At 40.2% G+C, this 23,955-nt stretch overlaps 2 protein-coding genes across 4 annotated transcripts in view; both read left to right on the top strand.

Moving 5' to 3' along the window:
* TMEFF1 (transmembrane protein with EGF like and two follistatin like domains 1) overlaps positions 1 to 1,462 on the top strand; it is an 87,200-nt gene extending 85,738 nt beyond the window's left edge. For all 3 annotated transcript variants that reach the window (XM_036074119.2, XM_036074122.2, XM_036074123.2), the window contains exon 10: positions 336 to 1,462. In XM_036074119.2, the coding sequence (XP_035930012.1) occupies positions 336 to 420 (85 nt within the window). In that variant the 3' untranslated portion in view covers positions 421 to 1,462. The remainder of the gene's footprint in view (positions 1 to 335) is intronic.
* Positions 637 to 12,882, top strand: CAVIN4 (caveolae associated protein 4). The gene is made up of 3 exons (XM_036074124.2): positions 637 to 775; positions 1,926 to 2,381; positions 10,593 to 12,882. Exons 2-3 carry the CDS (start codon positions 1,974 to 1,976, stop codon positions 11,268 to 11,270), a joined length of 1,086 nt encoding a protein of 361 aa, XP_035930017.2. The 5' UTR covers positions 637 to 775; positions 1,926 to 1,973; the 3' UTR covers positions 11,271 to 12,882.
* Positions 12,883 to 23,955: the final 11,073 nt, after the last annotated feature.

A 23,955-nucleotide genomic window follows, 5' to 3' on the forward strand; every position in this document is an offset into this window, starting at 1 on the left:
AGGTTTATGTGTTATCAGTCACTGTGGCTAGGGAGTTGCCAGGTCAGAAGAAGAGCGGGATTCCTCTCAGGGAGGCATATGCAGCAATAGAGACCCAGGAGTGAGCTTTGCTTGTGCTCACACCTGCATCCCGTACCTAACCCTCTCACCTCCCAGCTGTGTAGGGAAGACAGCAGTCTGACATGTTGGTCCTCAGCTTGTCTTGCATCAAACAGCATCCTCTTTCCTAATATGGCTTTGTGTGTGAAACGTGTATTACTTTGGAAACATTTGAAATCTCTTAAACAAAATGACCTTTTTCTTTTCTTTATTATTATTTTTTTTTAACTCAACAGAAAATGCCCTAAAAACAACAGAGGACGGCGACAGAAGCAAAACCTAGGTCATTTTACTTCAGATACGTCATCCAGAATGGTTTAAACTGATGACTTTTATATGTACACTAACCATGTGATGTACATTTATTATGTCTTTTTTTAAAGAATGGAAATATTTATTTCAGAGGCCTTATTTTTGGACATTTTTAGTGTAGTACTGTTGGCTCGTATTTAGAATATTCAGCTACAACAGTTTTGGACTGCTTAGTAGTCTTTGTTTTATGTTTTTAAATACAGAAATTGATTTCACAAATTTATACCACATGGTAATTCTAAGACTTGTTCTTTACCCATGGAATGTAATATTTTTGCAAAGATGGACCACTTCACAAATGGTTATAAAGTCATACCCACTTCTTCCACAATGACCACAACAAATGACCAAGCATGAACTAAAGGTAAAGATGTTTACAGATTACTTTTCTTACAAAAAAAAAAGATAAAAAAATCTAGAAGACACTGTGTTTAAATAGACATTTAAATGTTTTTGAGATTTAGTAACTGATTTTTTAGACACTGCCTATCGCATGAACTGTAAAGTTGTGTGTGTTAGATGTAAAATATTTGTAAGTTGTATGGATTGGAATTTGATTATTCCTCTCTTTGAAAAAATAATTCTGATAATTCGGAAAAGTATCTGGTAGCAAAGATGGAACAGATCACTGGAAAGTAGATTTTTAGATATTGTGAAAATAGTCTGTTTAACAAACAGATTGGAATAAAGCCTTCTCTATCAGTTAAACTACCTTAATACACATTCGTTTTTAAGAAAATATTTGTTTTAACATAAATAAACAAAGTGTATCCGTGTTTGTGAATAAAATGCAAAAATGATTGTTAATGATTGGTGCTCTTAAGGTGAGCTTAAAAATTATCTAAGACCTCTATCCAAATTTGTCCTGTAGTAATAGCTGTATTAATAGGTTGTTGGTGTTTAAAGATCTGAAGTGTGAGTAGAATGTATTCAGCTGTTTAACTTGTAGTTTAGATATATGCATGTAGAATTTAAGAATATGTTCAAAATTAAATATTAATTTTAATATTTGGTTTGGAAAAGCATGTTATAATATAATGTTTTCACTATATGGCCTCTGTTTTGGTGTGTTTATTTACCACGTTCTTTCCTATTGATAAATCAGTACATTTAATACGTGAAGTAAGTAGGAAAAGATTTCAGTTCAAAATTCCCCTTTGCTTTTGCAAATACTGCTTGAAATTATCTAAAGACAGAAGCTTTGCCCAACATGCAGCATTTGCTTTTCTGGTCATTTGGCTTCTAGGCTTAATGTTAGTAACATGGCGGCTTCGGGGAACTTTTTTTTTTTTTTTTAAACCTTTCCTCTTCTCTCCACACAGACTTATTTGAGTCCATTAGTCAGTCGCCAAGCATGTTTGGAACAGTACCCAGTGCTCTACAAGGGTTCATGTTGCAGAACAGTCATGTGTGGGTATTTGTAGTTATAAATACTTGAGCAGTCTCCAGGGGTGGGGTTTCCAACCCTTTAAACAACCCTGTTGCCTGTTACCAAGCTAACTTTTTACTCTTAGCGCCAGAACTGATTGTGGCGGGACATCTTTCACTGAGAAATAACTAAAATGGAACATAATGGGTCAGCTTCAAATGCTGATAAAATCCACCAGAATCGCCTGTCGAGCGTTACAGAAGATGAAGACCAAGACGCTGCTCTCACCATTGTGACCGTGCTGGACAAAGTAGCCACCATCGTGGACAGCGTGCAGGCAAGCCAGAAGAGACTAGAGGAGAGACACAGGGAAATGGGAAATGCCATAAAGTCCGTCCAGATTGACCTGTTGAAGCTCTCACAGTCACACAGCAATACAGTCTACGTCATTAACAAGTTGTTTGAGAAAACACGAAAAATCAGTGCTCACATTAAAGACGTGAAGGCCCGGGTAGAGAGGCAGCAAATTCACGTGAAAAAAGTTGAATCCAAGCAAGAGGAAATAATGAAGAAAAACAAATTTCGTGTGGTCATATTCCAGGTAAGCTTGCCACCTGCGTTTGGTCTGATTACTGCAAAATCTTAACATCCTTGAATTGCCAACCAGTCGTATGAGAAGTTTTCCAGCATCACATCCTAACTATTGTATATATTCATGGAGTGGAGTTCTTTATCAGCAAGAATCCCAGGATAAAGCCATTTCTGTGTTGACTAATGTGCTATCCTATCAGTATGTGGAGTTTCTGAACTATTTTGTGTAATAGGAACTGTGGATCATAGCTGAGGCTATTTCTTGCCTTTGAAACTTAATATTGGTACGGCTCTTTCAGCATATTAGCCATCTTAGCATGGTGCCCTTTTGGAGACTGAGAATATTAGTTCTAGAAGAGATCTAAGAAGCCTCTGGTTTAAAACACCTCTTCGTTGTATAAAAAAAGAAACCGAGGACCCGTAGTCCCACAATGTAGTTTTCCCCTTTATCATGGAGAGCCTGAAAAGCTCTAAACAGTAAAATGTAAACTCTTCGGAATATTATTTGTCTGTTGGATTTTTTGCATGTGGTAATATGTAGGTTACAGAAAAACTGTTTCTTAACGAATAATCAGGCAGGTGTTTTTATAGTTGTTATAGTTTTACAAATGTTGGAGTCATAGAAGTAATTGCTTCTGATGATTACAAAGTCTTTTGACTCTGCTTAGTTAATATAGCTGTTTTAGTGTGGCAGTGTGCATTGCGCTACATTCCTATATTACTCTGCGTTTGGCATTCATATTTTTTGAAATAGGAACACATCCATGGCAAAATGCATGGTATCTGTAATATATTTTAAGACTCTTACAAATCAAAAGGGAAAAGTTGAACTCTTCCCCCTGTGGTAGAAAAACAGGAAGGTCATTATCAGACTGTTCATAAAAGACAAAAGATCAGAATTCCATTTTTGCCTATTTAAGTATTTTCAGTTATTAAAACATATACTCAGAGTTTAAGGGTTAAAAAGAAAAAGCACTTTCATATTCTGGTGGGAGTATTAACTGGCACAACATTTCTGGAGGGAAGTTTTGGTAGTATGTTATTAAGAACCTTCACAAACCTTCACAAATGGCCCCAAAATTTCATGTCAAAGAATTTTTCTAAGCATACAATCAGGAATGTGTGCAGGGATATTCACCGTATACACACACACACACACACACACACACATTATCACAGTGTATTTTTAAAATGGATGGATACCCCTATGCATAGGAAAAAACCTTCGAAGAGTAAAAACAAAATGAAATAGGAATACAGTTGGATTATGTAGGCAGATATTTATAAGACACGAGGGATGTGGGCCATAATTCTCCACAGCATTGTCTACTCTTTAAGTCTCCATTGTACTCTGTTGACTGATAAAGTTACACTGGGATGGCAGAGTAGTATTTGGGATCTGTTTTTAAAAACCTGTTTTATTTAAGAAAAAGAGGCCAGTCCCAGGGTTAGTGTATATAATGGGGACCTAGATTTGGTACTAGAGAATGTAGGATCCATTCTTCAGTTCACCTTCCAGGGGCATTAGCAGGAATGGGTTATGTTGCACCCTTCACTTGCATGGGGCATGCCAGGAAACATTCTTGGTATCTAGCATTTCTCCTGAGAACCTTTGTGCAAAGAGTGGACCAGGTACCAATCAAGATCTACAAAGGCTAGAGGAAAGAAGTTTCTGAAAAGTTCTAATCAACTCTTGTCTGTAGACATAATTTTTGTTTTTTTTACAGTTAAGATTGTTTTCTATATTCACCCATTTATTCCCTGAAACTTGCTATTTTTTTTCTGAGTTTCTATAATGAGTTGAACAAGTAGAAGATAGTATGAAAAAGCTACTGAGAGGCGCTAATTTAAGTCAGATCTTGTTCTTTGTAGGATACAATACTGTGAAGGTTCTATGAAATTAGGTTGTTCAGAGGAAGCAGCAGTTTGTTCATAAGCAGCTGCTGTCTTTTATAACGGTGGAGCTTGTAGAGAAAAGATGAAGGCAAATAACAATGGATTTGATTCATTAGCTGTTAGAACACTATACAGTATGCGCATGGTTATATTTAGTTAAAATTCATTCTTATACTTCATTCTCATAGTTAATCTGTATAAGTGGTTACCCTGAGATCACCTGTCCTACTAAAACTAACTTGAAGCCGGAGTAATTCAGCTGTAGTATACTTTCATTTCCACTTGGATTTTTCCTCAAAAAGTTTTCCCTGGATACATTTTTGGGGGTAGTCTTTATTGGCATTTTATCTCCCACAGGAACTTTCACCTAATCCTGGACATTGGCATTAAAAAAATTATCTTCTCTTTTTCATACAATTATGATTTCTCTTTGAACATACTTTCACCTTAATGACCTTCTCATGAGAGCCAGCCGTCATACCATCTCTTCTAGCAATTTTGCTTACAAACCACATGCCTGCAGTTACCAAATGAGATATTTGGCCATTCCCTAATGATAAGCCTTGGACTTCTCTATGTTCAAAAGTCCCCTAGCTAGGTTACTTTGATACTCAATAAGAGCCACTTTACTCTGACCATAGTACTCGCTTTGTTACAAAAATTGTTTTACCTGGACTTTTACATAAAAAGATATATAATAAGGGGCGCCTGGGTGGCTCAGTTGGTTAAGTGTCTGCCTTTGGCTCAGGTCATGAACTCAGGGTCTTGGGATTGAGCCCCGGGTTGGGCTCCCTGCTCAGCGGGGAGTCTGCTTCTCCTACTCCCTTCCTCACAACCTTTGCTCTCTCTCTGAAATAAATAAGTAAAATCTTTAAAAAAGATATATAATAATTATTTGAAAATCAACTGTAACTCAACCCCATAATCTTCAATTATTATTACAGTATATTCATCATTAACTCATGGTATCTCTGACTCAGTAGGAATTGCAACAAAGAGATTCATGTAACAAGTACTTTCTCTGACTACCTCTGTTTTGTTTTTAAGTGTGATTTTGTATAATTCGTGCAATTGAAAAAAAAGGGTATATGATTCCTGAGTTAAACTATGTCTTATTCCTTCATAGCGAGATTGTGAGGGTTTCCCCCCTACTAAGCAGTAATTATTCTTTGGCTCCTTCCTATTCTAATTATACCTTCTCAGGCCATACCAACCCACTTGGTGTTGCTGAAGCTACTCCATGTAGCAGGTGTCAGGAAAGGAGAGGAATAATTTTGCTGCCTCTCACTGATTCATCAGAGAGTTATGAGATGCCCACCTGCCTTTTCTTCTTTTTTAAGCTGCTAGACTCTCCAATCCTGTAGCCAAAGAATTTAATTTTAAGCAAGTATCCAAAGAAATTAAGGTTCCAAGGACCTTCTTGACTGTTAGGGTTTTGGAATAAACCTATTTCTTTTTTTTTTTTAAAGGTTTTATTTATTTGACAGAGAGAAAGACAGCCAGAGAGGGAACACAAGCAGGGGGCGTGGGAGAGGGAGAAACAGGCTTCCCGCAAAGCAGGGAGCCTGATGCGGGGCTCGATCCCAGGAACCTGGGATCATTACCTGAGCCGAAGGCAGACGCTTAACAACTGAGCCACCCAGGCGCCCCTGGAATAAACCTATTTCTTACATACTAATTTTTTTGACTGAACAGATTTAATCTGGATCTCAAATAGGAGCATAGTTTCTTTTAGATATTTTAACTCATGGGTTCCCTTAAAAAAATCTCATGATCCTTAAAGTTTTGCCTCTTTAGTTTTAGAAATAATCCCTAAATATTTGGGTTTCTTTAGCAGCTGTGTTTCTGGGCTGGTTTGCAAGGTCTCCAGTGTCTGCCTTGTTCCCAAATCAAATTCTCATCCTTATCCTTTGACACATCTGACATAGTTGGTCTCTCCCTCTCTTCTTGAACCTTCTTTTTCCTTGGCTTTGGGGGTGCTGCTCTCTTGGATTTCCTTCTGCTTCGCTGGCCGATATTTCTCCTTTTTAGTTCTTTCTCATCTATTCCTTTTTATCTACAGGTTCAAAATCCATTTATCTGTCTAAACCCCAAAATCCAAAAATTTCTAAAAAAGTTTCCATAACATACTGGGTAGCAAGACCTAGGGTTGACCTGAACCCATTTGGTGACAAAACTGACCAGAAATAGCACAAGGCTGTTTATACTGTTTATCCCACCTTAGAGTGAATATTCATAATTATTTCACAGAATTGTTTCTTCCCAAGGTCTGACTGGGAATGTAGTGTAATATATTTTTTCCCCAAATCTGAATATTCTGAATTCTGAAATTTACCTTGGCCCCAAGAAGTTTGGATAACATTGAGTGTTGACCCATTCACTCAATCTCTTAGGAGTCTCCTTCATCTGGTTTCATGATTTTTAGTTCTTGACATTAATGATTCCTAAAGTTATATCTCTAGTCCAGACCTCTTTCCTGAATTCCAGGCTTGTATACCCAGCTGCCTACTTGACATCTCGGATCCCAGCCTTACCCTCCAGTCTCTTTGTCATGCTTTCTTCCCCATGTCAGTTAATGGGAAATCCATCCTTCTGCTGCTCAGGCCATGTACTTGAAAATCGTCCTTGACTCTGATACTCCACATACAAATCTAGCAGTAAGTCCTGTTAGCGCCTACCATCCCAGGAGATCTGGAATCAGACTGCTTCTCATCATGGTCTCTGCCAGCATCCTCATGCATCTCTCATCTGACTTACCTCAGGGGTCTCCAAGCACTCTCCTTGCTTCTTATCTCACCCTCTAGGGCCTGTTTTCACCAGAGCGATCCTTTTACAGCATGGGTCAAATCATGTCACTATTCTCAAAACTTTTAAAAGGGCTTCCTATTAGGGGCGCCAGTTTAGTGAAAAGAATTTTCATTATAAAAATGTGGAAGCAGGGGCGTCCGGGTGGCTCAGTCGGTTAAGTGTCTGCCTTCTGTTCGGGTCATGATCCCAGGGTCCTGGGATCAAGCCCCACATTGGGCTCCCTGCTCTGAGGGGAGTCTGCTTCTCTCTCTGCCCCTCCCCCACCCAGGTGCGCGAGCGCGCGCCCTCTCTCTCAAACAAATAAAATCCTTAAAAAAAATAAAAGGGCTTTCTATCAAACTCAGAATAACAGCCATGATTCTTATTATTGGATATAGAACCCTACATGAGCTGGCCCTCCCACTACCTCTCTAATCCTCTTTCCTCCTCTTCTTGCCCCTTGATCTCTCTGCTTCCGCCGTACCGCCGCCTTTCTTGCCCATTTTGGTTTTCCTCCCAAATATATGCATTACCTTCTGGTCTAGGCTAGGATGTCATCTTATTGGTGAGGACTTTCTAAGCATCTTCCTTAGTCACTGCATATTCCCCTTCCCTACTTTATATTTCACCTTAGCATTTACCACCATTCAACAGACTATATATTTAACTTGTTTATTTCTCTCTCTTCAAGAATATAAGCTCTTTTACTCTTTTCTTCTCAGGAGGTTCTCAGTTCCTAGAACATTGACTGGTGCATGGTAGGTGCTTAGAAACTGTTGAACGAATGTGTGTACCCTATTTGATTGAACATTCATTTATTGAGTATAACTACTATGTACAAGGCTCTCTGATAGATACTGGGTGTAAAACATAGGACACATCTCTGCTTTCATCAAACCTATTATTTAGTGAAGGCCTCAGTATATAAATGAGTAGATTTCCAATTCAATTCAAACAGTGATTTAGTATTGTAAGTAGAGGTGTGTACATGTCATTCTGGTGTAAATTGGAGAAAGAATTAGCTTCTTGGGGGGAAGTTGGGGACATTTGAATTGATTCTTGAAGATTTTGTTGACAGAGCTGAAAGGGGTGAAAGGCATTAAAAGAAGCAAAAAAAAAAAAAAAGGTAGTAAAAAATATACAAAGACATGGAGAGATGAAAACACTGTGTTTGAGGAGCAGAGAGTGGTTGTGTGTTGCTGGACTGGAAAGTAGGTTTAGCTCAAACTGAAGAGCCTTCTAATCATATTAAAGAACTGACTCTCTCCTGTGAGTATTGATGAGTTCCCAAAAGTTTTAAAGTAGAGAAAGGATGTGAACAGAGCTATGCTTTAGAAATTTTTTCCAGGTTTTGATTTGAATTTCCCTGATGGCTAATGATGATGAACATTTTTTCATGTGTCTGTTAGCCATCGCATGTCTTCTTTGGAGAAGTGTCTGTTCATGTCTGCCCATTTTTTGACTTGATTATTTGTTTTTTGGGTGTTGAGTTTGAGAAGCTGTTTATAGATCTTGGATACCAGCCCTTTATCTGTAATGTCATTTGCAAATATCTTCTCCCATTCTGTGGGTTGCATCTTTGTTTTGTTGACTGTTTCCTTTGCTATGCAGAAGCTTTTTATCTTGAGGAAGTCCCAAAATTTCATTTTTGCTTTTGTTTCACTAGCCTTTGGAGATGTATCTTGAAAGAAGTTGCTGTGGCCGATGTCAAAGAGGTTACTGCCTATGTTCTCCTCTAGGATTTTGATGGATTTCTGTCTCACATTGAGGTCTTTCATCCATTTTGAGTTTATCTTTGTGAATGGTGTTAGAGAATGGTCAAGTTTCATTCTTCTGCATGTGGCTGTCCAGTTTTCTCAGCACCATTTATTGAAGAGACTGTCCTTTTTCCATTGGTTATTCTTTCCTGCTTTGTTGAAGATTAGTTAACCAGAGTTGAGGGTCCGTTTCTGGGTTCTCTATTCTGTTCCATTGGTCTATATCCCTGTTTTTGTGCCAGTACCATGCTGTCTTGGTGATCACAGCTTTGTAATATAGCTTGAAATCAGGCAACGTGATGACCCCAGCTTTGGTTTTCTTTTTCAACATTTCCTTGGTGATTTGGGTCTTTTCTGATTCCATACAAATTTTAGGATTGTTTGTTCCAGCACTTTGAAAAATGCCATTGGTATTTTGATCGGGATGGCATTGAAGGTATAGATTGCTCTGGGTAGCATAGACATTTTAACAATGTTTATTCTTCCGATCCATGAGCATGGAATGTTTTTCCATCTTTTTGTGTCTTCTTCAATTTTCTTCATAAATGTTCTGTAGTTTTTAGAGTATAGATCCTTTACCTCTTTGGTTAGGTTTATTCCAAGGTATCTTAAGGTTTTTGGTGCTGTTGTAAATGGAATCGATTCCCTAATTTCTCCTTCTACAGTTACATTGTTAGTGTATAGGAAAGCAACCGATTTCTGTGCATTGATTTTGTATCCTGCCACATTACTGAATTGCTGCATGAGTTCTAGTATTTTGGGGGTGGAGTACTTAGGTGATGCTTTGGAGTTAGACAAATTATTGCAAAAGTTCAGGCTTGAGATGACAGAGACCTGAATTAAGACCTTGGTAGAGGCAAGAAAGAAGGAGGAGGGGCAGGAGTTATTAAGCAGTGTTATCGATGGTGCTTGGTGACCTGTTGGATATGGGATGAGAAGGAGAGGAAATACTTGGGTTGAAAATTCTGAGATTTCTATTTGGGTGACACCTAGAGGGGGCTTGGTGCTGAGAGGCCCAGGAAAAGAAGCAGCTATGGAGAGGATGCTGTGTGGACCTTAATTTTTGGACCTTTTTTTTTAATTTCATTTGTTTATTTTTATTTTTATTTAATTAATTTATTTTTAAGTAGGCTCCATGTCCAGCATGGAGCCCAAAGCAGGGCTTGAGCTCATGACCCTGAGATCAAGATCTGAGCTGAGGGGTGCCTGAGTGGCTCAGTCGGTTAAGCATCTGCCTTCAGCTCAGGTCATGATCCCGGGGTCTTGGGATCGAGCCCCGTGCTTCTCCCTCTCCCCCTGCCCCTCCCCCTGCTTGTGCTGTCTAGCTCTCTCTCACTTGCTCTCTCAAATAAATAAATAACATCTTTAAAAAAAAAAAAAAAGACCTGAGCTGAAACCAAGAGTCGGACACTTAACCAGCCGAGGCACCCAGGCACTCCTGGACATGTTAAGTTTGACATGTTAAGTTTGAGGTGTCTCTGTTACATCGAGGTAACATCTGTTTGTCATTTAGAATTGTGTCTTCATCTTAGGAGAAGGGGAGAGGTGAAGATAAAAATTGGTGTTTGGTTAGCACTGGATCTGAAAGCAGAGGAGTGGATCAGGTTGCTCCAGTTGAGCTTGGGAAATGAAGCAACGAGAGACAAGGAGAGAGAAACCCTGAGAAAAACCAACAGTTAAGGAGCAGACAGAGGGTGCACAGCCCATGGAGGAGATGGAAAAGGCATGGCCAGAAGGTAAAAGAACTGGTATCTAACGTGCTTTCTTTTTCTCTCCTTCAGGAGGAGACTCGGTGTCCGACATCCCTGTCTGTTGTTAAAGACAGAAGCCTAACTGAGAATCAAGAGACCGATGATGATGTCTTTGACCCTCCAATAGATCTGTCTTCAGATGAAGAATATTATGTCGAAGAAAGCAGATCTGCCAGGCTTAGAAAGTCAGGCAGGGAGCGCATTGATAATATCAAAAAGGCATTTTCCAAAGAAAACATGCAGAAGACACGGCAGAATCTTGACAAGAAAGTGAACAGAATTAGAACAAGAATAGTGACCCCAGAGAGGAGAGAAAGGCTAAGGCAGTCGGGAGAAAGGTTAAGGCAGTCGGGAGAGAGGCTGAAACAGTCAGGGGAAAGGTTTAAGAAATCCATTTCTAATGCAGCTCCCTCAAGGGAAGCTTTTAAGATGCGTAGCCTTCGGAAAGCTAAAGACCAAACTATGGCCGAAGATGCAGAGGAGGTCAGGGAGATGGGTGTGGACATCATTGCCAGGAGCAAGTCTCTGGGCCCCATCAGTGAGCTCTACACTGATGAGCTCAGTGAAACAGACCACGAGGAGGCCAGGGCGGTGTATCCTCCCATAGAAGGAGGAGAGATCCCCACCCCTGAGCCTTTAAAAGTTACTTTTAAACCCCAGGTGAAAGTGGAGAATGATGAATCTCTTTTGCTAGATTTAAAGCAATAATCACAAAGAGGAACTAAGCATAATATAAGTATAAATCTCTTTAATCACAAGCTTCTTGTTTAAATAGTATAGTCATTTACATTTATAAAATAGTTATTTACATTTGTTCATAGGAAAACATGAATGATATGGCTGGTTTCATTTCTGATGTTTAAAATCTTAAAGATAACACAAGTATTCTATACATTTCCTTATAACTTCCTTGGAAATTCCTTTTTTTCCCCTGGGCTTATATGATTCTATCAGCTTTCCCTTTTAAGTCATTCTCATGGCAGCTGTGGATTTTTAAGTTCTTTTCTCTTGCCCAGCAGGAAAGTAGTTTCTTAGCGAGGGCCAATTAGGTGTTTGGTGTCGAAAACATATGAAGGGCAAATTTGTAGCCATCATTTGCAAGTGAACTCTCAATTTTGGTCTAGATGGGTGTTGTGGCCAAGCTCGAAGGGGAATTACCCATGTGTGGATTATGTCATCCATATGTTCAAATAGATTCATTAGTCAATTAGTAGTCACACCTCTTTTTGATGCTTTTCGTAAAAAATATGGAGTTCTGGACTTGAGCATTTGGTTCTGGCATTATAGCTTTGCTTATACCAAGCCACTTGGCAGATCACCTGCCAATAAACTCATCAGTAAAATGGAGAGGGTTTGTCTATCCCATCTCAGAGGACTGTTGTGAAGGTCAAAGGAAATATTACACATTCTGGGGAAACAGCACATCCAGAGGAAAACAAACCCCACTGGTTCCTCAGGAACAGAATTGAAATAATTATACCTTCTGAAATAATTATACCTTCTCAATGTGCCAAGCATTGAGGACCTAGGTTGGACAGAAGCTAAAGTTGGTCTTCAGAAGCCTTTTCACAGAATAAGGAATGAGAAATAAATGTTCGACTTTTTTTTGGTCAAAGATTAAAATCCAACCTTGGGTAGGGTCTTAAAATGTTTCCTGGAGACTCCTTTTCTAATTTTCTTTTGATTTAGAGCTATGGTAGACTAGAGCCATCTTTGAGCTGCATGAAGCGTAAAGCTATGTGTGTCTTCAAGAGGACTTTCTAAAGTCTTTCCTGATGCAGTGGGTTTGGAAATGACCTCATGTTTCTGTTTTCCAGAGCGAACCCCTCAGGGCCTGTCTGTCCAAAACAGTGATCATAGGAATTCATTGTAGCTGGTTTGGGAGGAAGCCAGACTCCACTTAACCATTAGTTTTAGATCTAGCCAATCTGGACCAATCTCTTCTAATGAGAGAAATGGTCATACTAGTTCTGCACTTCTGGTGTGTTTAAATCTTCTGGTTTTATAATGAGGAAGAAATGATGGAACTGTTGAATTTGAAGAGTTTAGACAGGGAGCTTTCAGATGAATTTGGGGTGCTCCTGTAGTAGTTAAAATTTATAATAAATATACACAGATACACAGAGACAGACACACACATGCCAGCTTTAAAGCATTTGACTTGGTTACCCAGATATTTGGGTTTGGGAGTTTGATTGAACATCATTCCCTCTTCATTCTGCAAGAATACATAAAGTCATGAATCGTGCATCTCAATTATCTTTTTATATTGAAAACTAAAGTGTTTACAACATTCTTTGAAAAGAACAATTTTAAAAAATTGTTGTAGTTTAGGGCGCCTGGGTGGCTCAGTCGTTAAGTGTCTGCCTTCGGCTCAGGTCATGATCCCAGGGTCCTGGGATCGAGTCCCACATCGGGCTCCCTGCTCTGCGGGAAGCCTGCTTCTCCCTCTCCCACTCCCCCTGCTTGCGTTCCTGCTCTCGCTATCTCTCTCTCTGTCAAATAAATAAATAAAATCTTTAAAAAAAAAAAAAAAAAAAATTGTTGTAGTTTAGAAAGAACTTGGATGCCTTGTCACGTATTTCCTTAAAGCCATAATAAATTTGAATTTTAAGGGGCACCTGGGTGGCTCAGTTGTTAAGCGTCTGCCTTCAGCTCAGGTCATGATCTCAGGGTCCTGGGATGGAGCCCCGCATCAGGCTCCCTGCTCAGCGGGAAGCCTGCTTCTCCCTCTCCCACTCCCCCTGCTTGTGTTCCCTCTCTCACTGTGTCTCTCTCTGTCAAATAAATAAAATCTTTAAGAAAAAAAAAATTTGAATTTTAAAAGGATAATATTACAAAGTTTGATGTTGGTATCCTATTTGTAAATATTTTCACTAATAATGCAAATAACATGGCATGAATTTGATATAGTAACCCTTCTCATAATAGATATGTTTCTAAGTTCAGAAGAATATAAGAAGTTGTAAGCTTTTTCTTTTTTCTAGCCCTACGCAGAGTAAATATCAATTGGGCTAAAATATTTTTCTGCAAATATTACTGTCAAGGAGTTTTTGTAAAGTTTGTTTGCTTACTGACCTATTATATCACCAGACTTGACATTATGGAACATTTCCCATATAGATATATTTGAATTTTGATGTGGAAAGCATTATAACCTGGTCAGCTTTTCATCCTGGTAGACTTTGTACACCACAGAAACACAATAGAATGTTACCAGAATTTTACTGAAACCTTATACTGCTTTCTTGGTACTAGGATTTTACCCTTCATATTGCTTCTGTCTCTTGACATTTTCCACCATATTTAGTGTATTTCTCAATTCCCAATTCATAATTTCTTCCCTTTTCACCCGGTTTTCTTGATGAGTGTGTATTTATTATAGGCTGTAAAATCACACATTGCCATTTAATGCAAAGAATATTCTCGTCAAGGTCCCTTAGTTCAGAAGTTTCAGACAACACAGAACAGATTTTCTGATTCTCAACAATTTATTCAATAAAAACATGAGCAGGGGGGCGCCTGGGTGGCTCAGTCGTTAAGCGTCTGCCTTCGGCTCCGGTCATGATCCTGGGATCGAGCCCCACATCGGGCTCCCTGCTTGGCGGGAAGCCTGCTTCTCCCTCTCCCACTCCCCCTGCTTGTGTTCCCTCTCTCACTGTGTCTCTCGCTGTCAAATAAATAAATAAAAATCTTTAAAAAAAAATTAAAAAAAAAAAAAACGAGCAGGATTTAGCTTTTTTTCCTTTTATGGGGCAAAATCGTGCAACATCCATGGACACCAAGGGCATGGAGCCTCGGTGGTGCAGTTCTGCCTTCTACGCATGGCAGATCCAGGGGCTTTCCTCTGAGAGTTTATGGTGGCCTGGTTCTGGCTTGTTCGTTAAAACAGGCCAAATGTACAGTAGTGATGAGAGGAGCATGAAAGTCCAGCTTGCTGGGAATGTGTTGGGTGTGTGTGTGTGTGTGTGTGTGTGATCTCCTTTCAACAAGTTTTCATAAATTAAAAATACAAACTGAAATACAATATTTTCATTTTGACTTCATTCTCTGCCTTTTATGCACATTTAAGGGTTTGGTTTAGAATGAAGCCTGAAGTTCACTGTAACTCTTATCAGGTAAAGAGCATGGGTTCTGTTACATAAAATATTTCACAGAATCATTGTTAGCTGTACAATTCCATTCTAGGCCCAAATTACTGAGCCTTTTTTTTTTTTTTTTTTCCTGAGACATGTTTTCTACAGCTTCTTTTATTGAACCCTACTAAAAAAATTACAGTTTACATTCCCAAAATAAATTGCTCTGGCATATTTGAGTCAAGACTATGTGGAATGATGACTATGGTCTTATCCTCAATTCTATTTGAATTTTGGGCATGCTATTACCTAGTTTGTAAGTGAATGAAAAATGAAGAAGCCTTAGTGCTGAATTTTGTATATGATTCTTGGGACCAACTACCTCTGAGTTATGTGATGCGTGAGGATTTATAGCTGTCCTTACCAGGTCAGAATTTTTCAGTGTATTTCAGTGTAGATAGGGGACCTAGGATAAGTACCTCTTCACTGTGAGTCTCCTAGGATATCCAAGGATCCCTGAGAGGACGGAGTGAAGTGGTAGAATATACTCAGGCTTTGAATTTACTTTGTGAAGTTTTTAAAAAGATTTTATTTATTTATTTGACAGAGAGAGAGCACAAGTAGGCAGAGTGGCAGGCAGAGGGAGAGGGAGAAGCAGGCTCCCCACCAAGCAGGGAGCACGATACGGGGCACGATCACGACCTGAGCCGAAGGCAGACGCTTAACAGACTGAGCCACCCAGGCGCCCCCTTTGTTCATCTTTTTAAAATCAGCTTGTGCTTGTCCAGCCTCTTCCCTCCCCCAACTGCTCTGCCTCTTGATGCCTTTGCTCAGCCATTTGTCTCCCTTTCATTCTGGGTGATGACTTTCAAGTTCAGTGATAATGTCAATTTCCTCATTTTAGCTTTCTTTGGTCACCTCCCACCCCTCAGGAAGGGTATGTTTAATTACTCCATATATTCAATATATACAGCACCTTTATATGCCAGCTTCTATGTCAGGCACTGAGGATTCAAAGATAAATAGAACACAGTCTGTGTCTCCCCCTCCCCTCCAACTTTCCCAATCCTTATCCTGGGCTTACACTGTTCTGGGAGACAGTCAAGCAAAAATTCAGCAACGTGAGTAGTGCTGTGTATAAGATGATGGAACTGTAGGAATGGAAGATGCTTTGTATAGAATTCTGATCATACATATGTCCTAGCACTTACATTGTATTCTAGTTTATTTGTTTAACTGCCTTCTAGACCAGACTATGCTTCTCAACGGCAGGAGTTGTATTTTATTCCTCTTGGGGGAGCCTCCCATGTGCTAGCTATCATTAAATATCATGAAGGACATGGTTCTTGCAGTTAAGGATTTCTTCCCCTGGTGGAGGAGTTAGGTAACCCAATATTGGTTTATTTTATTTTATTTTATTTATTTTATTGTTATGTTAATCACCATACATTACATCACTAGTTTTTGATGTAGTGTTCCATGATTCATTGTTTGCGTATAACACCCAGTGCTCCATGCAGAACGTGCCCTCTTTAATACCCATCACCAGGCTAACCCATCCCCCCAGCCCCCTCCCCTCTAGAACCCTCTGTTTCTCAGAGTCCATAGTCTCTCATGGTTCGTCTTGCCCTCCGATTTCCCCCCCTTCATTTTGCCCTTCCTACTATCTTCTTTCTTTTTTTTTTTTTTTTAACGTATGATGTATTATTTGTTTCAGAGGTACAGGTCTGTGATTCATCAGTCTTAGACAATTCACGGCGCTCACCATAGCACATACCCTCCCCAATGTCTATCACCAATATTGTTTTGATAGGAGCCTCAGATTTAAGAAAGGATGATGGGACCACAGAGGAAAAGCATCTAACAAGCGGGCTAGGGGCTGCCAGGGAAAGCTAGAGAAAATGATGCTTCAGTTGCCATTTGAAGACTAATGAAGAGTCAGCTAAATAACATAATTCAAGGCAAGATTCAGCAATGGAGTTTGTGTGAAGGTGTTTTGGGTTTTATGTCAAAGGCCATAGAGAGCCATTGATGGATTTTAAGCCATGGAGTGCCATGATTTATGTTTACAAAGGGATGCTCTTATTACCATACCAGAGGCAGGGAGACCAGTTACTAGGGCCTTTGTATTTTCCTAGGTGAGAGACTAGCACCTGCCCTATAGCATTAACAGAACTGTGAATGGGGAGTGGGGGTGGGGGGGCGCCTGGGTGGCTCAGTCATTAAGCGTCTGCCTTTGGCTCAGGTCATGATCCCAGGGTCCTGGGATCGAGTCCTGCATTGGGCTCCCTCCTCCTCGGGAAGCCTGCTTCTCCCTCTCCCACTCCCCCTGCTTGTGTTCCCTCTCTCACTGTTTCTCTCTCTGTGTGTCAAATAAATAAATAAAATCTTAAAAAAAAAAACAGAACTGTGAACGGGATAAACTTGGATGTGGGTTGTGATGGGGGAGAAAATGATAACTAGAACTTGGGCAAGTAGCTTTGCCATTCACTGAGATAGGAAATAAAATATTCTGTCCAGGGATGTTAAGACCACATTCTCCTGATGCTCCTCTTACTCTCTGCTCTGATAACCTTGGTTCCTGGTCTCTTGGTCTGAATGCCAAAGGAGAGCCATGCCTGTACTGCGTAAGTTCCTAAATTAGAGGTCTGCCTAATCAAGCCGTTATGGTTCTCACCCATGTTTGAAGCAAAGCCTGATTTCCTGGCTCTAGCAAGTGTGTTGTCCTAGCCACTAGGACTCCAGAGTCCTTGAGAAGCAGCATTGTCTTTTAGGTTTAAGGCAACTGTGAGAACTTCTCCCATCTATGTCTTTGCTCAAGGCCAGATTTCTGCTTGCTCATTGTATGGTCCAAAGAAAAGCTTCTCCTGATTCTTAGAATGGATGTGTTTTGTTTCTTTTTTCCTAATATTCGTTGTTTGGCACCTGGAGATTCCAGTTAGAGCTGTGATTGACGGTGTCAAAGCAGCTAACATTATAGTAAAAGCTGCTATAACCTGGTACAGTGACCAAGGCCAATTACCCAGTTTTATGTCGCTACTCCTGTCAGCTGCCATGGTTCAATCCCATTGTGGCTACTGTGGTTGCAAATCTAATTCCCTGGCGTCTGTTGTGTTATATTGGAGTCATGGCATCACAAATGTATTAGGGGTTTGAGGATGGGGTCTGATGCAACCCATTTTGTTTTCTCCAAGGTTCTGGCTGATAGAAGAGTTCATATGAGGATTGTCAGCAAAATGGAGACCAAGGTGTCATTATTACTGGCTGGGCAAAAGTCCAGTAAATCTCTCAAATGTAGAGCATCTGGTAAATTCTGTTGGAAACTGTGGCTTAGACCTAAGACAGGAGATTTTTTTTTTGGTAAAGATTTTATTTATTTATTTGACAGAGAGCAGGAACACAAGCAGGGGGAGTTGGAGAGGGAGAAGCAGGCTTACCGCGGAGCAGGGAGCCTGATGCGGGGCTCCATCCCAGGACCCTGGGATCATGACCTGAGCCGAAGGCAGAGCTTAACGACTGAGCCACCCAGGCGCCCAAGACAGGAGATTTCTGTCTGCCTGCCTGCTCTAGGGTGGCAGTAGGGAGAGCAGCAAGGTTTGTGGTGTGGAAGCAGAGTTCATTTTATCAGCTAGTAATGAAACCCACAGGCCCGCCTCACATGCTTACCCAGAGGGGGCAGTGGGAATGGAAGACCTCCCCTCAGGTGAGCAGGTAGCAAGGAGACGAGAGGCAGAGAGACTGGGGCTCCCAGGCCAGAAAACCCACCACACCAGAACGTGTGGTCCAATTTGAAGCCACAGCCTGGTTTGTGCTGTTGAGGCCTTAAGTGCAGAGTTAAACAGCCCTGTGAAGGTAGCTGCTACTCCTCGTAGGCCTAGTTTGGACACACTAAATTGAGGTGCTCATCTCCTTGGTAGGCCCAAGGGGAGGGTCTCAGGCAAGTAGGTCATAGCCCAGAGGAGAGGGCTGGAGAAACACGGTTGTTAGATAAAGTACAGATAAGTGAAATTGTGTGTTTTCATGACAAACTTGGGCAGTTGGACTTCGAAGGAAGAAGTTGGCTACCTTCTAAATTAAGCTATTTTCTGAACAATTCTTGGGCTCTCATTTCAAGAACAACTTTCTCCTCATCAGTCTGTGACTGTCATTACCTTTGTAAGAGCAGGAATTCTCTGTCCTCAAACATTATCTGGTTTCTAAACCTTCCTGATATCATTCACTTAAAAATAAGAGAAACAATTACATATTGTTCTAAGCTTGAATTTAGAACTAAAATGAGCGCCACAATCTGGGGGGTTTGGTTCACTTTCTTGCTGTGAGTCCATTAAGGTATTACTCCTGGCTGAAGTTTGCCTACTGCATAATGCTGTAAAGCAGCCAAGTTATCCTTGAAATCTTGTGGGCTAATATTCATAACTTATCAGAGTCTCATTAGGCCTTTTATCTAAATAAGCTTTAAATTCCCAACAAACTGGTTATGTAGATATATTGTTTTAAGGTAAAGTAAAATCCATTGAAGTGAGTTTGCCATTTTAATTGTATTAGCACCTTTCAAGTGGCCACATTTATTTGGAATGTTTCCATAAGGAGAAGAAATAATAGGATTATGCATGGGATGTGCTTGGCTGTAGTTCAAAGCAATGGAGAAGATTTCAGAGGGAAACATTCATATGCTTGTCGGCTGTAAAGAAACATGACTAAATTTTCTTCAACATGGGAGAAAATATCCAAATAGATCACATGTTGTAGATCCATAGGAAAGTGCACCAAAATGTTCTCTATTTGAAACTCCTACATATTTCTCATATTAAACAGCAGCATTACCAGCAAAGCTGTATTGGAGAGTAAAATCACTTAAGATTTATTTAAATGTATTTCTTAAAAAATCATTTTCCAGTGATAATTTGCTTAAGCATCTCCCTCCTCCCTCCCCACCCCCCCCAACTGACCACATTTGTGAGGGTAGACGGGCTGGAAAGAAGCTAAATAATTGGTTTGTGTCCAGAGGAGCCTGAATTTACTCCTAATGGTTTGATGGAACCTACACCATATGCATACGGTGGATTATTTTTCTTGACTTCCGCTTTTTTTTTTTTTTTTTTGCAGAAAGGACAATGATTATTTTTTTCCCAAGGGCGTGAGGTGTAGGAATGAGAGAATGGGCATGGAAATCATGAAACTTAATTGAGTCTTCCGGGCAAAAATACAACTCAGCTTTGAATTAAAGATCAAAGCCAGGAACACCTTTAAATAGTGCATATTGAATAATCTGGAGAAAGGTAATTGGGTAGTTTTTATTGTTATTGAGGACAAAACAAAATAAGTGGGTTTCAAATGCAGGGGAAGGGAATTGGGTTACCCACAAAGGCTCCTACTCTGCAGAAAACATCTTTCAGGAACAGTTTAAGAATTGAACAATCTATTTGGAGGCAGGGTAGTAAATATGCCTAGAGATGAATGCATGCATCATGTTTTTGTTGTTCCAGAGTTTTCCATGATGGGCAGCCATGACTGTCATATAGTTCTTTTTGTAAAACCTTTTAGATATTGAGCATGCATTCTCTCTGAGATGTTACAAGAGCAAGAGACTTTGCTTCTCATCAATAAGATAATGTCTCATACTTCCCGTAATTCAATGCCTTCTATGTATTAGGTATTTAATAAGTATTTACTGAATGAAAACAAATGACTCTTTGAAGTATGAGATCTTTTCTGAGTATCTTTGAGTTAAGGTAATCCATTTATATGGTATTTAATTGAGCACCGCCTATAAGCCTGGTAACTATTCTAGGCTCTGGGAATAAAGCAGTGAATAATACAAAAATTGCTGCTTTCAGAGAGCTAACATTCCAGAGAGAGACTGACAGTAAGTAAATGTAATATTTCAAGTGATAAGTATTATGAAGAAAAATAAGAGTGGGGAGGGGGTAGGGCATTATGGGTGTTGTGGTGCAGGCTGGATGCCATTTGACAAAGGGTTGTCTGGGAGGGCCTCTCTTGAGACGGTGGCTACAGTGTCCTGATTAGGTGGGTTCAGGGAACAGTGTGGCTGAAGTGGGTGAGGATGGGAATGGAGGAGTGGGTGTTATAGGCTGTGGTAAGGACTTTGGTTTTTACTCTGAATGAGAAGGGAACACATTGGACCTTGCTGAGCGGAGAAGTGACACGATCTAATGTATTGATCTAAGTATACTTGTTGAAAAATCAAACTATGGTGTTGGTAAAAAGAGCTAACTACAATTACATTGCAAAAAAAAAAAAAAAAAAAAAAAAAATCACCCAAACTCCAAACGTTTTCCAGTTCATGCTCCCTCCTTAATAGCTTACTCCTTGGCCACATCCCAGTAAACCCCATTGCAGCTCAAGGCTGACATCTAGTGGGTACTTTCATAACTTTATAAACCTATAGTTTGGGAAACAATAGCTCTTGATTAGAAATAGAGGGTGAGCTTTAACATAGAAATCAAAAACAGGATAATAAAACAGTTATTATTAGGACAAGACTACAGCAGATTTGCCTTCTTGTTTTTCTTTGGCTCATATTTAGGTGAGTTTGTATTTTTCTAGCAAATATTTTTTAAAGCTGTTGGGTTTAGCTGCCAGAAGATTAGAGCATCAAAATCATAGGCTGGTGAGGAGGGAATAAGTCAGGACCAGTGAAATCAACCAGGAGAAAGTGCTCTGGTTCTAGGGGTGGCCCTCAAAAGGTAGCCTGTGGTTTGTTGTATGGGGTTTGGTGGACCCTGATTTACAAAATAGGTCTGATCTCATGAGTTGGGCATGATGGGAGGAAGTTCAAGGCAGTGTGGAAATACTCATGTGAGGTTGGATGTTTCCAAAGCTTAGGTAGGGTATTTCAGTGTATTAGTCAATAGCTTTAGCTTTATAATTAGACATCTGGCTTCATGTCTTACTCTGCCATTTACTGGCTGCGAGAACTGATACAAGTTGCACTCTGTATCTCAATGTCTAAATAGTACCCACTTCATAAAGATGCTTTATTGAGTCATTTAATTTATGTAAAGCACTTAACACACTGGCATTTAGTAATCAGTCAATAACAGCTAGGAGTTACTCTTCAGAGGAACCATAAGTAGCCATTAGAAGTAGAGAAGCAGGCTATTGTAATAATATTATCTTCATTGAATATAGCAGAATTTAGCTTTTAACCCTTTTGTATATCTATATGATCCATTTTATCTACATTAACTGGGGTGGTTGAATATTCTGCTTAACTAAGGTACATCATTTATGCTACACAGAGATTAAAACTGTTCATTGGCTTTCATTACTTGTAGGAAAAAAGGCCCAAATATCTAGCTCTGCATGACCTGGTTTCTGCCTGCCTCTTCATTTTCATCTCTTACTGCTCTTCCCTCTCAGTTTCTGCGTTGCAGAAGTGCTGGTCTTTCAGGTCCTCCAGCTCCTTGTCCCATCTGTCGCAAGACTTTGCAAAGGCAGTTTCCTTATCTTGTCCACACCTCTCCACTCTCTTTCCAATCCAATAGCAAAGCATATACCTAGTAAATCCCCACTCGTCTTTGACACTTCAGGGAAACTTTCCCTGTCTCCACCCCACTACTCTGCTGGGCAAGCCTCCTTTCTTATAAGATCTCATAGCATTCTGTAATTTATTTATTTATTTTTATTATGGTGATGTTGCACAATTCTGGAATTCTGCACTTTTAATTTTTCTTCAGAACACTTATCATAGTTTTAAAGTATATATTTGGAGGATTGTTCACTTCCCAACTTGAAAGCTGAAACTATGTCTGCTTCACCCATTACTTTGTTCCTGCCACAGTGCCTGGTGCATTTAGACTCTCAAATATATATATTTTTTGAATAGTGAAGAGAGTAGTCTAAAGAAGGAGGGATCTTGCTTGCAATTAAAATGTAGAAATAGGTAAAACACTTGGTGGCTGAGTATGGGGTTGTAGCAGGTACTGTGGTGTGATGCCCAATTTTCCTCTTTTAGAAAAGGCACTCGTCCCTCCAGATGCTGAGAATTTTGATGGCTGATGCCTCTCTCAGCTTAGACCCTCTATAGGAATTGCCCTCAGCACAGAGAGGCACCCACCTAAGGCATACCCCTTCCTGAAAGCAGCCCACATCCAGTGACAGGTTAATTGGGGGGTATGTGCTCCACCTTTTGCCTCAATGTGGAACAATTCTGAAAGGCCATTCCAGGTCACCATGGGATTGGCTGAGGGCACTGTCTGAACTGCATTAACTATTCAACTCCTTCCACCTCAGCCTCCCTCCCTCAGTCCTCACAGGTGCTATTCTTCAGAGCACCGCCCCCCCCCAACCACCTGCACTCAAGTCTCAAGAGTCTATTTCCTAGGGAACAGACCCACAACTGGGCATGAGGGTGAGGGAGGAGTCTATGGTAGCTGCTCCATTTCTGGCTTGAGACAGCACATGATGTCATCCACTGAGATGAGGAGCACAGGAAAACAATAATATACAGAAATTGAAGCAGGTTTGCTGAAAAAGGTAAGTTTTAGAGGTGTCAAGTCTGAGGTTCCTGTGGGATATCCAAGAGTCTGAAGCTCAGAAGAAAGATCTAGGCTAGAGGTATGGAATTAGGGTCATTGATACTGCAAAACAGTGACATGAAAGAGCTCACCTATGAAAAGAGAGTGAAAGAAACAGGATTGGTGTGACCTGGGGACCAGAAGAGGAAGGCAGGACAAGGAAGACAAACTTATGGCAGATAAAGAGTTATTACAGGTAGGAAAACGAGGAGTGTGAGTATTATGGATACCAGTGGGAGCGCAGAGGGGTTTACAGAGGTTTCAGGCAGATGTGTCAGGTGTGGAGAGCGCAGCACGGAAATGTTTGTTCATTGTATCTAATGGCACTTGCTGGGGACAGTTTTAGTGGAGTGGGTACAAGAAGCGAGGTTCCAGTGATGTAAATGGGGTAGGAGGGAAGAAGAGATGGATATGGTAACCTTTTACAGTTTTCATGAGGTAGGAAGAACGAGGAGACGTAGAGACAGCAGTGAGAACCCAAGACAACAGAAGGATATTTATATATAAATGATGGGGGAGATGGGCTGAAAGAAAATGTTCAGTTAGAAAAGTATAAAGTGGAGGCTACAGGAGTGACTAGAAGTTCTTGAGAAAGTGAAAGAGGATTGAACACACAAGATAAATCTTGGAGAAGTGGAGCCAAATTACTAACACGGAAGGAAAATGAGTAGACATCGAGGGAGGTAACAGTAGCTACTAATTATTTATGCTCTTTAAGTATCAGGAACTTTTAGTACTTTCTTTAACCCTCACAACAAATCTTCAAGTAGAATACCA

Source organism: Halichoerus grypus, chromosome 14, assembly GCF_964656455.1.
Source record: "Halichoerus grypus chromosome 14, mHalGry1.hap1.1, whole genome shotgun sequence".
NCBI lineage: Eukaryota > Metazoa > Chordata > Mammalia > Carnivora > Phocidae > Halichoerus > Halichoerus grypus.